A 14971-nucleotide genomic window follows, 5' to 3' on the forward strand; every position below is an offset into this window, starting at 1 on the left:
GCGGCGGGATTGGGGGTATTTAAGGAGGGGGGGTTGCGGCTTGGAGGAGGGGCAAGGCGGCGGGGAGGAGGAGTCCCAGCCGGACTCCTGGTCCGAGGCGGCGGCGGCGGCGGTCTCCTGGAGGGAGACGGCGGCGCGGGGGAGCAGGCCGGCTCGGCTGGGCTTCGGCCCATTCGGCGCTAAAACTTTTTTTTAATAATTCCGCTGAAACTAAAAAAATCCTAGAAAATAAAATAAAATTCTAAAAATGCCAACACAAATTTGCACCGTCTAAATAAAATATTTAGAACAAAATGAACATTTTCTTGGCCCTAAAATGCAACTTTGTAAAAACGTGCAATTTTTCTAATTTGAATAAAATAGCAATACACTCCGGATAAAAATCAAATATTTGATTTTAATCTTTTTCCTCCAATATTTCATTTATTTTGAAGAAGTCATATTATCTCCTCTCATGTATTTTAATATGAAATATTTTCGGAGAGAAAAATAATTAAAACCAAAAATCTTCGTTTCAGTATTTGATAAAACTCAAATATGAAAACTGCGAAATCCTCAACCCTCTCCGAGGGTCCTTGAGTTGCTTAGGATTTCGAGGATCGCAAAACGAAATGCAATAAAATATGATATGCATGGATGATCTATGTATAACATTCCAAATTGAAAATTTGGGATGTTACATTCTAATATGACAGTGCACGCGTTGACATGCCCCTTGTACTGGCCCTGCCAAGCAAATGGACAGTTCTTCCATTCCCAGTGCATACAATCTATGCTGCCAAGCATGCCTGGAAAGCCTCTAGCTGCGTTGGTCGCCAACAATCTCTCTGTATCAGCTGCAGTTGGCTGCCTCAAGTACTCTGGACCAAACACCTCGATCACAGCCTGGCAAAACTTGTACATTAACATCCGACATGTTGTCTCACTCATACGCACATACTCATCCACCAGATCGCCTGGAATTCCATATCCAAGCATATGGATGGCCGCGGTGCATTTCTGGTAAGAGGAGAATCCAAGCTTGCCAAGGACATCTGTCTTGCACTCGAAGTATGGGTCATGAGCAACCACTCCCTCTCAGATACGATTGAACACATGCCTTGCCATTCGAAAACGGCGACGGAATTTATCCGGCTTAAAGAGTGGGGTGTTGGAAAAGTAATCGGCATAGAGTAGTGCGTGACCTCTCTCCCTGTTGCGGTTCACGTTGAGAGCACGGCCAGGGACTGACCCCCTGTACCGAGGAAGCTGTCGTTGAATATGGTCGTGAATGACCAGTGCAGCCACCACAAGATCGTCATCATCCGACGACGAATCGTCCGATGAACAAAGAAAGTGATGGAAGAAAAACTCATCTCCACTGTCCATACCTTTGTTGGCAAAATGTCGAACACCTTACGGTCGTGGTGGCGAAGAGGCCGCGATGATCACCTCGACGCAGCAGGGGTGGTTGCCGGCCGGCTACTGGCCGCTCTGGAGCTCTCGTCGAAATCCGCCGCGGCCGCTGTGGTACGTCGCCGGCGGTCGTGTCCCCTCTGCCACCGGCAAAGACGACGACAGCCAAACCTCCTCCGATCGACGGCCAAAACTACGGCGAAAGTGCGGACGTGGTGGCGGCCATGTCGAGACGTGGTTTGGTATGGACGGCCGGGGGGCTGCGCGGTGAGGGGGCGGCCGGAGAATAGCGGCGGCGCCGGCGGCGGGACGGGGCGAGGAGAGAGGGTGGAAGTGTTGGGAGCGGAGGGACTGGTAGTGTCCCCGACAGGCGGGCCACGGGGGGTTACAAGGGCGTGCGTCGAGACCGTCCGCGCGCATCCTTTCGCCCCAACCCGAGTGCAAGTTTGGGCTGGAGATGGGTCGAAAACGGACGGAATCCGGACATTTGTCCGTTTAAGGCCACGCGTTGGGCCACGCTATTCGTCCGTTTTACCCTAAACAGACGCACCCGAACAAAATAGGGTCGCGCGGTGGAGTTGGCCTAATGATCCCGTCTACAGGAGGTCGTCTACAGTGCTTGTGTACAATGCCCACTACAGTGTTTACGCTACAGTAATTAACCTGGTCTGCCCGTCCTTCGTCCAATGACTGGCTGGCCGCCAGTCACTGGATCTCTGTCCGCCGAGGGTGCATGCGCCAATGATGCGCGCAAGGCGGCAGTGTCATTGGCAAAGGGAGTGCAGCGCCCGAGCTCCACTGCTCCCTATATTTAACATTTTAAAATTTGTGTTTTTGAAGTTTCAAAAAAATCTGAATTTTTTTCCAGGGATACATATACACATTTTAAATACTCGTGGCAAGTTTTGGTAGAAATCTCGCTTTGTTTTGAGCTATAGGAAAAAAAATCTGATAGTATATAGGAGAAAATGGATCTCATTTATGTCTGAAATTTCTCTTTTTTATATTTCTTAAAATACAAAGTATTTCTTTTTCAGCTTTTTACCAGGCCTTAGGAATGTGTGTATGTATCCACGTATTTGATTTAGGATTTTTTTTTAGCAAGAAAACTGTGTTTTTCAAAATTTTCAAACCAAGAGCAATGGAGACCGGGAGCTGCAGGCACTTTTCGACACACGCATTGTCTTTGACAACAACGATGGCAGCAAAATATAGCACTACATCACCTTATTATACTTGCTCCTATGATGCCCTTGGAACTGCCGCATCTGTTTGTGCACGAGACCAGTGAAAGAACGAAAAGCAGTAACTTGGCACAAGACGGGCACGAGTTGACTCATTTGTATAAAAATCAAGGCGTGGTAAGTTTCCCTGTTACAATGTACAAAAAGGAACGATGATATCGCACCATGTTGGGCTGCGCAAATTGCGGATACAAGAGATGCCCTGCCATCGGCTTAGTATGTGCTTCCTGTACAGCTGGGGCAGTGCGTGGTGCTGGTCCTCAACTTAAGGTCATCATCAACAGCCATCAGCTCCATGTCATGGGCTATAGGAGTCCCAGGGATTTGAGCTGCTGGACGTGCTCTGCAGGGAGTGGCGGCGGAGACCAATCTGCACGTTCACCGTCAACATCTTCCACAACGTACTCCTGGAGAACACCAAATTGGGGTTATAAAGAGGAGGAAAAACCATGATTGATCAACTCAGGGATAGCAGTGCTCGCCTTTGTTAGCATTCGTTTCGCAAGGATGTGGTAGTGTCTTTGCCAGATCCTCTGCCCTACCATAGTTGCCACCAGAACGCTATAGAAGATGCCGACAACCGTGAAGAGCCCGAGCACGATTACTCCCATGATGAGGAGCAATGGTAACCCTGCTTCCCCTGCACCTCCCAAGCAACCACCACACTCCCCGGCTGTAGTTGCACAGCCTTCAAAGCATGTGGTGCAGTCAGTCCACATGCAAAGTGTGCCAGGAAGATGGCAATCTGCACACATCCTGAAATGAAATAGGAAGGTGAGCGTACAACATACAGATGACCAAGCATGCAGCATTAACGGCTTAACAAATACGTATAATATAGTTATTGAATTAATCGAAACATACCCTGGCTGGCAGCAACAGAGGCACAGTTCTCGACAAGGCTGAGCCAAGTCACTCCGTACTCTTCGGTCATAACACGTTATGAAGCATCCTGATAACCCGAGTAAAGCAAAAAACAACAAAGCTCCTGTAAAAAGAATGAGATGCTCAACTCAGTTCAGAATTCAAATCGAATGGGCAACATAAGTGCATTATATATCTCAGCAACGTAGCCTCCATATATATTTAGGGACTACATAGTGCACGCCACATAGTATAGATCATAACACGATACCCTAGTATTAGTCCATCACAGCATAAATATAACAAACTAATGAATAGGTCTGGTAGGAATGAAAGAGCAACTTCAATCATTGACATGCATGTAAAAGGTAAAGACAGCTGATAGGTCTTTCCTATTCAACATACATCTTTCATCTACTTTGTACTGTATACAGTTAGCAAAATACATTTCCCCACTCATGTTTTCTTTTGCACACTGATAAACTCTTATACTTATAACAGAGATTGGCCAGATAGAATCTAATTGTATATTTCACTTTGTAAACCGTACAGCTCCCGTGCACTTGAGTCCTAAGGATGAACAGGGACTTGTGTGGGCAAGGATTGAACTCCACCCCACGCATTCAGACAAGGGCATGACATATAAATTCATTGTCAAACAATCATGCAAAACAGGTACAAGTAATAACAAAATGTGCAAATGATTAAGTTGTTTACCACATATATAATAAAAAGTAACTTCATTATCGAAACCCCAGGCCGTCCTCAGCCAATATTGCTGGTACCCATCAATAAAATGTACCAAATAAGCCAATGCAGAGATAACCTGAACAAAGGAGTGAGAAATACTGTTTATCACTCAATACATCATTAGACAAAGAATAGTGACACAAATATCAAAGACTTACAAACTGGACTAGAGCAAAGATGAATAATATATCTCTAGTAACAAAGAAACGAAACTTTAGCGTTCGCCATTTCCTGTCAGTGTGGACATGAACCCTCAAGTAATAAGGAGCCTTGCAGGTGGTGCAATGAGAAAATGCAAATCCCTCCTGTATGTGACAAAGCATCAAGCACTGTTAGTATCTCACAAGAAAGACACATTTTCATTAGAAAGGCAAGCTACAAATAGCTTAGAGGAGTTGACAACAAAATGCAAAGAGACAGATGACTGAATGCTTTTGCATATGCAACAGGAAGAAGTTATATATTTAACTTTTTGTTTAACAAATAGAATTCATATTCCCAACAATTGAAAGAGAAAATGTGTATCATACAATGTTCAGGATATCGGTAACTGGTACCATATCAGTCAGGTGGTGAGTAGGGATAAATGGGCGATTTTTCCAGTTAATCGACTGATAAATCAGCTATTTCGTGACCCACCAAGTAGTGATTAACTGATCAAGATGCCGATTAACTGGCCGATATTTGGACTAATGGTATCATACATCATTTCTACTCTAAACTATTGGATCCATCCTTAGAAGAGCATGGTTTATGTCATATCCAAGCCAACAACCTCCATATAGCCTTACCAAACAGCACATCTTCATTTTGATGTAGACATCCCAACATCCTAACAGAAAGTAGAGTTTCCAATACTAAATACCAAAATTGGACCTAGGAACATCTGCCTGATAAACTGGAACCATATTACAAAATTCCATAAGAGTGCATTGTCGGCCAAGGAAAGATCTGACCTACTACTGCATCTTAAATCAAAATTTCAAGGTACAGAGAGAGGATCAGTATATTCAGAATGTTCATGCAATAAAAAACTTTTTGTTTTGACCTGAAACTGTGCCAAAGGTCCATATAGCAAATTTGTTAAATGACAATGGAATACTTATAGGTGGTATTTACTAGTAATACAAACCTTGATTAATGCATTTTCAGAAGCATGTCTCTTTGGGCCAACAATGGCAATATCATGTCAATCATGGATCTACCTGATAGTGCAAGTTTTTTTATATATTTTTTAGTTACTGAATTCCTAGTTACAAAAGAATGCAGTTGCATAATGTTCATCCATATGATTCATTGTTGTTGTAAAACTTTTATAAAAAATTTCTTCCGTTTAGACTGTGGACATACATGAATGTCCTGACTGTTCAATTTCCCCAAAAGCAATCTGGAGTTGCTCACTAGTCTCTACAATCACACTCGTAAATGGCATAACTTAAACACGAAAAACAGGGTTGTCACTTGTCACACAAAACTCTAATCAACAAAATAGAAGAAAGACACGGGCAGGATTGACTCCAACAGCAGGTCAAGAGCTAATAGGCCTACATGTTGAAGGCGAAACTTGGTGAACTTACCATATGTATTCTAGTTGTCTGTAACTCTATGTGATCCATGAATGAATTGATTGATTATTAGCACAATGCAAGGCAGTCATTCCTAAATGGCTACAACTCTATCTATAAGCACATACCAGGGTATAGCTTCCACACATTGTCATAATTAAGCTAAGAAACCACATTTGTAACCCTGGGTGGATCCATCACACAATCACATCGCTTCGGAGCTCCCGGATAGCACCAGGGCATCAGCGGAATGAGAGCGCCTACCTTGACCGCTCTCCAGTGGTCGAGGCAGTCGCGGTGCACGTACTTGGATGTCCCCTTGCACTTGCAGGGCGCGATGAAGTCTCTCCCTACACCGAGAGAAGCAGTCAACCCCTGGCAAAACAAAGAAAACACGGCCAAGGATAACGGCGGGCAGCGGCGGGAACAGCTCGCGCAGGACGGATCCAGCCGTACGTACCGTCGGTCTCGAGGCAGATCCGGCACTGGAGCTGGTCCCCGGCACCGGCCTCGAGGTCGATCTCCGAGGATGTCGGCGGGATCAGCGGCGAGGCCGCCGAGGACAACCCCCTGGCCTTCTCCTCCTCCATCAACCACTGCAGCGCACCGCCCGGAGCCCTCCCAACGAGCGTACGCTTCTAGAACCTTCCAGGATAGTCCATTCGGAACCCTAACCTCTCCTCTCTTTTTTTCCCTCGCCTCGATGGATTCGACGGGACGAGGAGGGTGCGAGGAGGAGGTTGGAGTCCAGTTGTTGGGGAATAGACAGGTGCGTAGCGAAGCGCCGAAGCGAGGTATATGTGGGACCGGAAACTTTTGCGACGCGGACATTGACAATTGACCAGGAAGCTTCCCGACGTGCTTTTTTAGCCAACCTTCGCGGCAGTTCTTTTTAACAGAACCTCGTTACATACTCACATACACTCTTTTTGATTGTTTGAATTGCTTACCATATACGTAAACATAGCATACGCTCATTCCTATCAAGGCACATAAGCAACTACCGAGTGAAGGAGAGGAATATAACTGTTAGAGTGGTGAGCTCTTTGTGACGCGCCCCCCTCGTGCCGGCAGCGTCAGTTGCCATTGGAGGGGAGCTCCCGGCGCCGGATCTACCGGGGTGCGGATTGGGGGTGCCGGACCTTGCCGGCCCTAGCCGGACCGCCGGGGAGGATGGAGAGGCGGAAGCAGCAGGGTGACCGTTTCTGGCTCCTCGAGGAGGAGGCAGAGGAGAACGATGTGGAGGATCGAACGGGGAGGGTGATACGGCCACGAGTCTCTCTGATATTACCATTGTTGCTACTGCTCAAGAAAATATATTCGTTATTGCCATGCATCAGGGAAAGATGGAAGAAAAGGATGCTCTAGTTGAAGGTACGTACATGCATATCACGTCCTTCATGGAGATGCACTCACATAAGAAAGAGGGGGTGTTTAACATGCATGCATGGTCTAGGGAGAGGTGCATGTGCGTGCATGTAGGAGGCGACCTGTACACTAGAACGTTTGAACCAGAAAACAAAAAAGATAAGCAGGATATACAGCGTCCGGGCTGGTTTAAAGACGTGGTAGTGAATATTGATTTTCTATTTCTGTTCTTACCTCGTAAGGAAAATATTAATGATGTAATCGGGCTGATCAGATCATGGGATTTCCTTTGCTTATGTGTGTTAGGCTGGGGCCCACCAGAAGGAGCAAGACTACAAAGAAAAAGGTGTCTCACGCACCGTTTGTTCAGAATCCATCATATTTATGATTTACGTTTTTCTGGTAGTTTAGATAGACATCAAGATGTAAAAGGCAATATCAATTATATTGAGTCCAGATTAGTTTATTTCCATTGCTTGATTTCCAAGTTAGTTTAGGGTGTTCGGCTACAATATAAGGCAAGTCCATACGTCATGTAACAGCAGGTTATTTTGAGATGAATTAGACACCGTGTGTGTTCCGGCCAACGGCCATTATCGAGTTTAGAGAATTCTTGTCCAAAATCTCTACTGGCGTGTGAGTTCCTGCGACGCGACACGTAGGGGATTACAAGTTCAGCATATATGGTTCGTCCACGTTATTCCTTCGGTTCGAGGGGTTGGTGTGTTGTTTCCGCGGGATTTGCGAGCATCTTCGTAAACCTGCTACCATTACTAGCTGCGATGGAGGTTTGTGCCGTGAAAGATCGGGCCAACAAGGGATCGACCCTCGTCTCAAGGTTCGCTCCACATCAGAGGGCGAGGGAGGGGCCCATGACCTTGGATGCTACTGCTCCGGCCCTGGTAAGGGTGGGGCGGGCGCCGAGGAGGAGCCGGGCGAGCTCGTTGAAGCGGGGGACGGAGTGGATACGGGGGACGGTGGTGGATCTGAGCGGGAGCTGGGGCTCGCCTCACCGTGGAGAAGCTTGGCGGGGAGAATGGTTACGGCAGATGGGACGAGAAAAGACCTGGGATGGGTGCAGGTGCGTCGGAGGAAGAGCTGCACGTCCAGCTGGCTCCGGGTTGGGCAGCGCGGGGTGGATCGACCGGCAAGGGGCGTCTGGGGCCGATTCCGCGGCTGCGGGGGGAGGGGGGTCTGTGCGCATCGGTGGAGGTGGGTGTGCAACGAGGGCCGGGGCCGCCAAGGAGACACCTGGGGCCGTTGGGGGAGCTCATCCGGTGGGTGGCGGCCGGGCGAGCACCGTCGGTGTTCACCGAGGAGGAGTTCCCTTCGGTGGGCCATCGGAGGTGGGAGAAGAGGATGGTGGGGGGTTGGGCCGTGAAGGTGGGCCGGTGTAACACCCCCAGTGTCATACTAAAGTAATCTTCTGTTAATGGTGACATGTCATCATGTTACTGTTGCTAATCTTCACTTGATCCAAATCACAATTCAAATTCAAATTCAATCTAAAGTCAAAAAATTCATATTTTTCAGACATGAAATCTAAAATGTTCATCTTATGCCAAATAATCCACAACTAATATTGGTGTGAAAGCACAAGTGCTCCCTAGGTGGTTTTGATAATTGATGACAACATATCTTTTGTTGGACTAACATTTCGATCTAGCATGTTTCAGATAAGTTCAACAATGGAGTGGCATGGACTAAAGGTTGTGGGAACCCCTTCAAGATGCTAAGGACAAAGGATTGGCTAAAGCTTCAAGCTCAAGACTCCTCATTTTACATTTTAGTGATCCAAGATCACATTGAGTCTTTAGGAAAGGCCAATACTATTAAGGAGGGATGATGTGTTGCTTAATGAGCCTCTTGCTTCATGTGCTTAGTGATATGCTCCAAAACCCTCAGCTACTTTCCCACTTCCACATATGACCTAAACCCTAAGCCAAACTCGGTCCTACCAATTCTTCCTATCCGGCGCCACCGAGTTCCACTTGTCATAAGCCACTGCCAAACCCTAATCATTTCGGTCTCACCGATGGGATCTCGGTCTCACCAAGATGGGCTTGCAAACTCTCTGTTACCCATTGCAATATTCTCGGTCCCACCGAGATATGAAATCGGTTCCACCGAGTTTGCTTGGCCAAATCTCAGTTTCACTTATTACCCAAATCGGTCCCACCGAGTTTGAGTAATCGGTCAAACCGAGTTTTGGATTTACCCTAACCCCAGCACATCGGTCCCACCGAGTTGATCCAGTCGGTCCCACCGAAATCTCTAACGGTCACTAGGTTTACATTTTCGGTCCGACCGAGTTTATTGATTTGGTCCCACCGAGATTGGAAAACTGTGTAACGGTTGGATTTTGTGTGGAGGCTATATATATACCCCTCCACCTTCTTCTCATTTGAGGAGAGAGCCATCAGAACACACACACCATTCCAACTCATATGTTATGAGAGAGAACCACCTACTCATGTGTTGAGACCAAGACATTCCATTCCTACCATATGAATCTTGATCTCTAGCCTTCCCAAGTTGCTTTCCACTCAAATATTCTTTCCACCAAATCCAAATCCTATGAGAGAGAGTTGAGTGTTGGGGAGACTATCATTTGAAGCACAAGAGCAAGGAGTTCATTACCTACACACCATTTGTTACTTCTTGGAGAGTGGTGTCTCCTAGATTGGCTAGGTGTCACTTGGAAGCCTCCGACAAGATTGTGGAGTTGAACCAAGGAGTTTGTAAGGGCAAGGAGATCGCCTACTTCGTGAAGATCTACCGCTAGTGAGGCAAGTCCTGTGTGGGCGATGGCCATGGTGGGATAGACAAGGTTGCTTCTTCGTGGACCCTTTGTGGGTGGTTGCTTCTTCGTGGACCCTTCGTGGGTGGAGCCCTGTGTGGACTCGCGCAACCGTTACCCTTGGGTGGAGCCCTGTGTGGACTCGCGCAACCGTTACCCTTGGGTGGAGCCCTGTGTGGACTCGCGCAACCGTTACCCTTCGTGGGTTGAAGTCTCCATCAACGTGGATGTAGGATAGCACCACCTATCCGAACTACGGGAAAAACATCCGTGTCTCCAATTGCGTTTGATCTCTCCAAACCCTTCCCTTTACATTCTTGCAAGTTGCATGCTTTACATTCCGCTGCTCATATACTCTTTGCATGCTTGCTTGATATGTATTGTGTGTGTTGAAATTGTGCCTAAACTCCACTTAAACCAAAAAGCCTAAAAATTGCAACTTTAGCATTAAGTGTCTAATCACCCCCCCTCTAGACACATCTACTTCTAGATCCTACAAGTGGTATCAGAGCTTTGGTCTCCATTGCCTTGGTTTAATCACCATTGGAGGAAGATGGATGTGTCTACTCTAGGGAGTCTTAGACATAGAGTGCCTATTCTTGATGGAAAGTATTTTCATGAGTGGAAAAATGAGATGCTTGTAATCTTCAATCAATATCATTTGAACAAGTATATTGCTAGCCCTTGTGCACCCCATATTGATCCCTTGCATCCTACCCTAGATGAAGATATTGACATGATTCGCAATCTTAGAACTATTGAGCTCATCATTAGAGGATTGCCCAAAAATTTGATTGCTAGTTTGCCTACTCAAAATTGCGCCTATACTATATGGAAATTTCTTGAGGAACGGTTTCCCAATCATTCCTTGAAAACTTTGGATGAAATTCTCCATAAATCTATTGCCTTGAGTAAGATGAACTCTAGTGATCCTAGTTTTGGTAAATGTCTTCTTGAACTTGCCAATCTTAAGCATGCTAAAGGAGATGTTGGAATCATTAATGATATCATACCCAAAGCTATAAGAATTCATAAAAGTGACCACTTTGATGATCATTTATCTGATGAATTACCCTCTCTAGGAAATGATGAATCACAAGATCATGATGAACATGAATATTATGATGATGATGATAGTGACTTCGATCTTGATGATGCAATGAGACATTTTGGTCTTATGGCAAATCTTCGGGGATATGTATTAGGAGGAAAGGAATGGGTTCTTGATAGTGGATGTACTGATCATATGACCGGAGATGAAGAGATGTTTCGCGAGCTTGCTGAAAATGATGGTCCTCGAAAATATGTCACCTTTGGTGATAATTCAAAGGGTAAAGTGGTTGGCCTTGGTAAGGTGGCCATCTCACATGATAGTTCCATTCAAAATGTCATGCTCGTTGAATCTCTGGGCTACAACTTACTTTCAGTATCTAGACTTGCTGATTTCGGTTTGAATGTCCTATTTATTGAGGTAGATTGCCAAGTATTTCGTCGAGACAATCATAAAATGGTCTTTACGGGTATGCGTAGAGGAGATCTTTACATTGTCGATTTCTCTAAAAAGGCACAACCTAAAACTTGCTTTGTTGCTAAATCCTCAAAAGGTTGGTTGTGGCATAGACGACTAGGTCACGTTGGCATGAGAAACCTTGACAAGCTTATTAAAGGAAATCATATCCTTGGAGTTAACGATGTCATATTTGATAAGGATAGACTTTGCAGTGCTTGTCAAGCAGGTAAACAGGTTGGAGGAAGACATCCCGTGAAGAACATCATGACCACAAGGAGGCCACTCGAGCTACTTCACATGGATCTTTTTGGTCCCAACGCCTACAAGAGTCTCGGTGGAAATTCTTTTGGTCTAGTTATAGTTGATGACTTTTCAAGATTTACGTGGGTGTTCTTTCTTAATGACAAGTCGCAGGTCCAGAAGATCTTCAGAAACTTCGCTAGGAAAGCCCAAAATCAGTTTGATGTGAAGATCAAGAAGGTTCGGAGTGACAACGGAACGGAGTTCAAGAACGCAAATGTGGACACCTTTCTTGACGAAGAAGGGATTTCACACGAGTTCTCGGCTACGTACACACCTCAACAAAATGGAGTTGTTGAGAGGAAGAACCGGACGCTCATCGAAATGGCAAGAACGATGCTTGATGAATACAAGACGCCAAAGCACTTTTGGGCAGAAGCAGTTGAGACAGCTTGTCACGCAACAAATCGCTTATATCTTCACAAGCTACTCGGCAAGACGGCATACGAGCTCCTCACCGGTAACAAGCCTCAAGTTGGATACTTTCGAGTATTCGGCTCAAAGTGCTACATTCTTGATAAGCATCGTCGTTCAAAGTTTGCTCCTAAATCTCATGAAGGTTTTCTACTTGGTTATGGCTCAAACTCTCACACTTACCGTGTCTACAACAATTTCACTCGAAAGGTTGAAGAGACGGTAGATGTGAAGTTTGATGAATCTAATGGCTCGCAAGTAGAGCAATTGCCAATTGATGTAGGAGACAAAGACCCTTCAGAAGCAATTCAAGACTTGTCCATTGGCAAAATTCGTCCAACGGAGGTGAAGGAGAGTACTTCATCCGTCCAAGTGGAAGCTTCTACTTCACGACAAGGTGAACCAAGAATCGACACTGAAGCATCCACAAGTGGGACACACCAAGATGAAGAAAACGAGGAAATACGTCAAGACGAACATCAACAACCTCCTTCTCCACCACGACAAGAGAACGACGACGTCAACAATGAAGAAGGCCAAGAAGAAGAACAAGATGAAGAAGATGGTCAACGAAGACCCAAGCAAAAGCTCTCACGAGTTCGAGCAAGAATTGCCAAAGATCATCCCGTCGAGCAAATCCTCAATGACATACAAACCGGGAGAATCACTCGCTCAAAAACTCGTTTAGCTAACTTTTGTGAAAACTATTCATTCATCTCTAGCATTGAACCCATGAAGGTTGAAGAAGCATTGGAAGATCCGGATTGGATAAACGCTATGCATGAAGAGCTACATAATTTTGAAAGAAACCAAGTTTGGACATTGGTTGAGAAGCCCGACAACAACCACAACATCATTGGTACCAAATGGGTGTTTCGCAACAAGCAAGATGAAGATGGACAAGTGGTTCGCAACAAAGCACGTCTCGTCGCCCAAGGATACACACAAGTCGAAGGTATGGACTATGGTGAGACGTATGCTCCCGTTGCTAGACTTGAGTCCATTCGCATCTTACTTGCCTATGCTAATCACCATAATATCACCTTGTACCAAATGGACATTAAAAGTGCTTTTCTAAATGGTGAAATAGAGGAGGAAGCTTATGTCAAACAACCTCCCGGCTTTATCAATCCTAAGAAACTAAATCATGTTTACAAACTTCACAAAGCTCTTTATGGTCTTAAACAAGCTCCTAGAGCATGGTATAAATGCTTGACCAAATTCCTTACTACAAGTGGTTTTGAAATTGGTAAAATTGATTCTACTCTTTTTACTAAAAGGGTTAATGGAGAACTATTTGTATGCCAAATTTATGTTGATGATATCATATTTGGTTCAACTAACCCCCTCTTTAGTGAAAAGTTTGGAAAGCTAATGTCAGAGAAGTTTGAGATGTCTATGATGAGTGAACTCAAATTCTTTCTCGGGTTGCAAATCAAGCAAACTAAGGAAGGTACATTTGTCTCTCAAACAAAGTACACCAAGGACTTATTCAAGAAGTTCAATATGCAAGAATGCAAAGGTATGTCTACACCCATGCCTACTAGTGGACATAATGATTTAACCAAAGATGGTGAACCGGTTGATCAAAAGGTTTATCGCTCTATGATTGGTTCATTGTTATACCTATGTGATTCATGTCCCGATATTATGCTAAGTGTGTGCATGTGTGCACGATATCAAGCTGCTCCTAAAGATTGTCATCTTAAGGCTGTGAAAAGGATAGTGAGATATTTAATCCATACACCCAATTTTGGCATTTGGTATCCTAAGAGGTCTTCTTTTGATCTTGTTGGCTATTCCGACTCGGATTATGCCGGAGACAAGGTTGATAGAAAGTCCACTTCAGGTACTTGTCAATTTCTTGGTAGATCTCTTGTGTCTTGGTCTTCCAAGAAACAAAACTCGGTGTCCTTATCCACTGCCGAAGCTGAATACATTGCCGCTGGTTCATGTTGCGCTCAATTACTTTGGATGACTCAAACTCTTAAAGATTATGGGATTTATGTGAAACATGTTCCACTGCTTTGTGACAATGAAAGTGCTATCAAAATTGGTCATAATCCTGTACAACATTCTCGGACTAAGCATATTGAAGTTCGTCATCATTTCATTCGAGATCATGTTGCTAAGGGTGACATCAATCTTAAGCATGTTCGCACCGATAAGCAATTAGTGGATATATTCACTAAACCGCTTGATGAGAAAGTGTTTTGCAGGTTGAGAGGAGAATTGAACATCATTGATGCTTCGAACTTGGAGTAGAAACTCCATTGGATACATGCAAGACATGAGCTTATGACTAATCCATGATATATCTCTTATGATAACTATCTTATGTCTTGGATATATTTGCACCTTGCATGTTGTCTAACCCATGGAGGTGCTTGGTTGAATCTAATTCCATGAGATTGCGACTCACTCATATTCTGAGCGATCTCTACATCACCAAGACTCTACACAATAGTGGTTGAAGACAAGGAAGCACAAAACCATTCAAACATATCCTTTGACAAATTCTATATTAAGCTTCATGATTGTCATTTTTGGATACACAAGTGCTTTTCCTTGCAAGAACTAACCCATGTAGGTAGATGAACTCAAACTCCAAATGGTGCTCCCAACTCTCGATGAGCTACATCAACCTTGAGCACTCACACAAGTTCAACTACATGAGCAAGAACCACATCACCCCCAAGGTATGTTATTTCATCTTAGAGAAGCTTTACTCCAAGACATGATTCAAAGCAACTCAACAAGA

The 14971-nt window shown here is 44.8% G+C and overlaps 1 protein-coding gene across 1 annotated transcript; it reads right to left on the bottom strand.

Annotated features, from left to right (window-relative positions):
* Window positions 1-2701: 2701 nt before the first annotated feature.
* LOC119285847 lies at window positions 2702-6599 on the bottom strand. Its single transcript, XM_037565181.1, has 7 exons — window positions 6279-6599; window positions 6083-6168; window positions 4412-4558; window positions 4221-4329; window positions 3504-3627; window positions 3122-3395; window positions 2702-3046 (listed from the first exon to the last, which is right to left on the bottom strand). Exons 1-7 carry the CDS (start codon window positions 6406-6408, stop codon window positions 2945-2947), a joined length of 972 nt encoding a protein of 323 aa, XP_037421078.1. The 5' UTR covers window positions 6409-6599; the 3' UTR covers window positions 2702-2944.
* Window positions 6600-14971: the final 8372 nt, after the last annotated feature.

Source organism: Triticum dicoccoides, chromosome 4A (assembly GCF_002162155.2).
Source record: "Triticum dicoccoides isolate Atlit2015 ecotype Zavitan chromosome 4A, WEW_v2.0, whole genome shotgun sequence".
Classification (NCBI taxonomy): Eukaryota; Viridiplantae; Streptophyta; class Magnoliopsida; order Poales; family Poaceae; genus Triticum; species Triticum dicoccoides.

Bases quoted from the DNA above. Each gene is read 5' to 3' on its own strand.
- LOC119285847 (XM_037565181.1), bottom strand. From the start codon at position 6,408: ATGGAGGAGGAGAAGGCCAGGGGGTTGTCCTCGGCGGCCTCGCCGCTG. The intron at 6,169-6,278 runs GTACGTACGGCT...CTCTCGGTGTAG, and splicing joins GATCTGCCTCGAGACCGACG to GGAGAGACTTCATCGCGCCC. The intron at 3,628-4,220 runs GTAAACAACTTA...TTCTTTTTACAG, and splicing joins TACTTTTTATTATATATGTG to GAGCTTTGTTGTTTTTTGCT.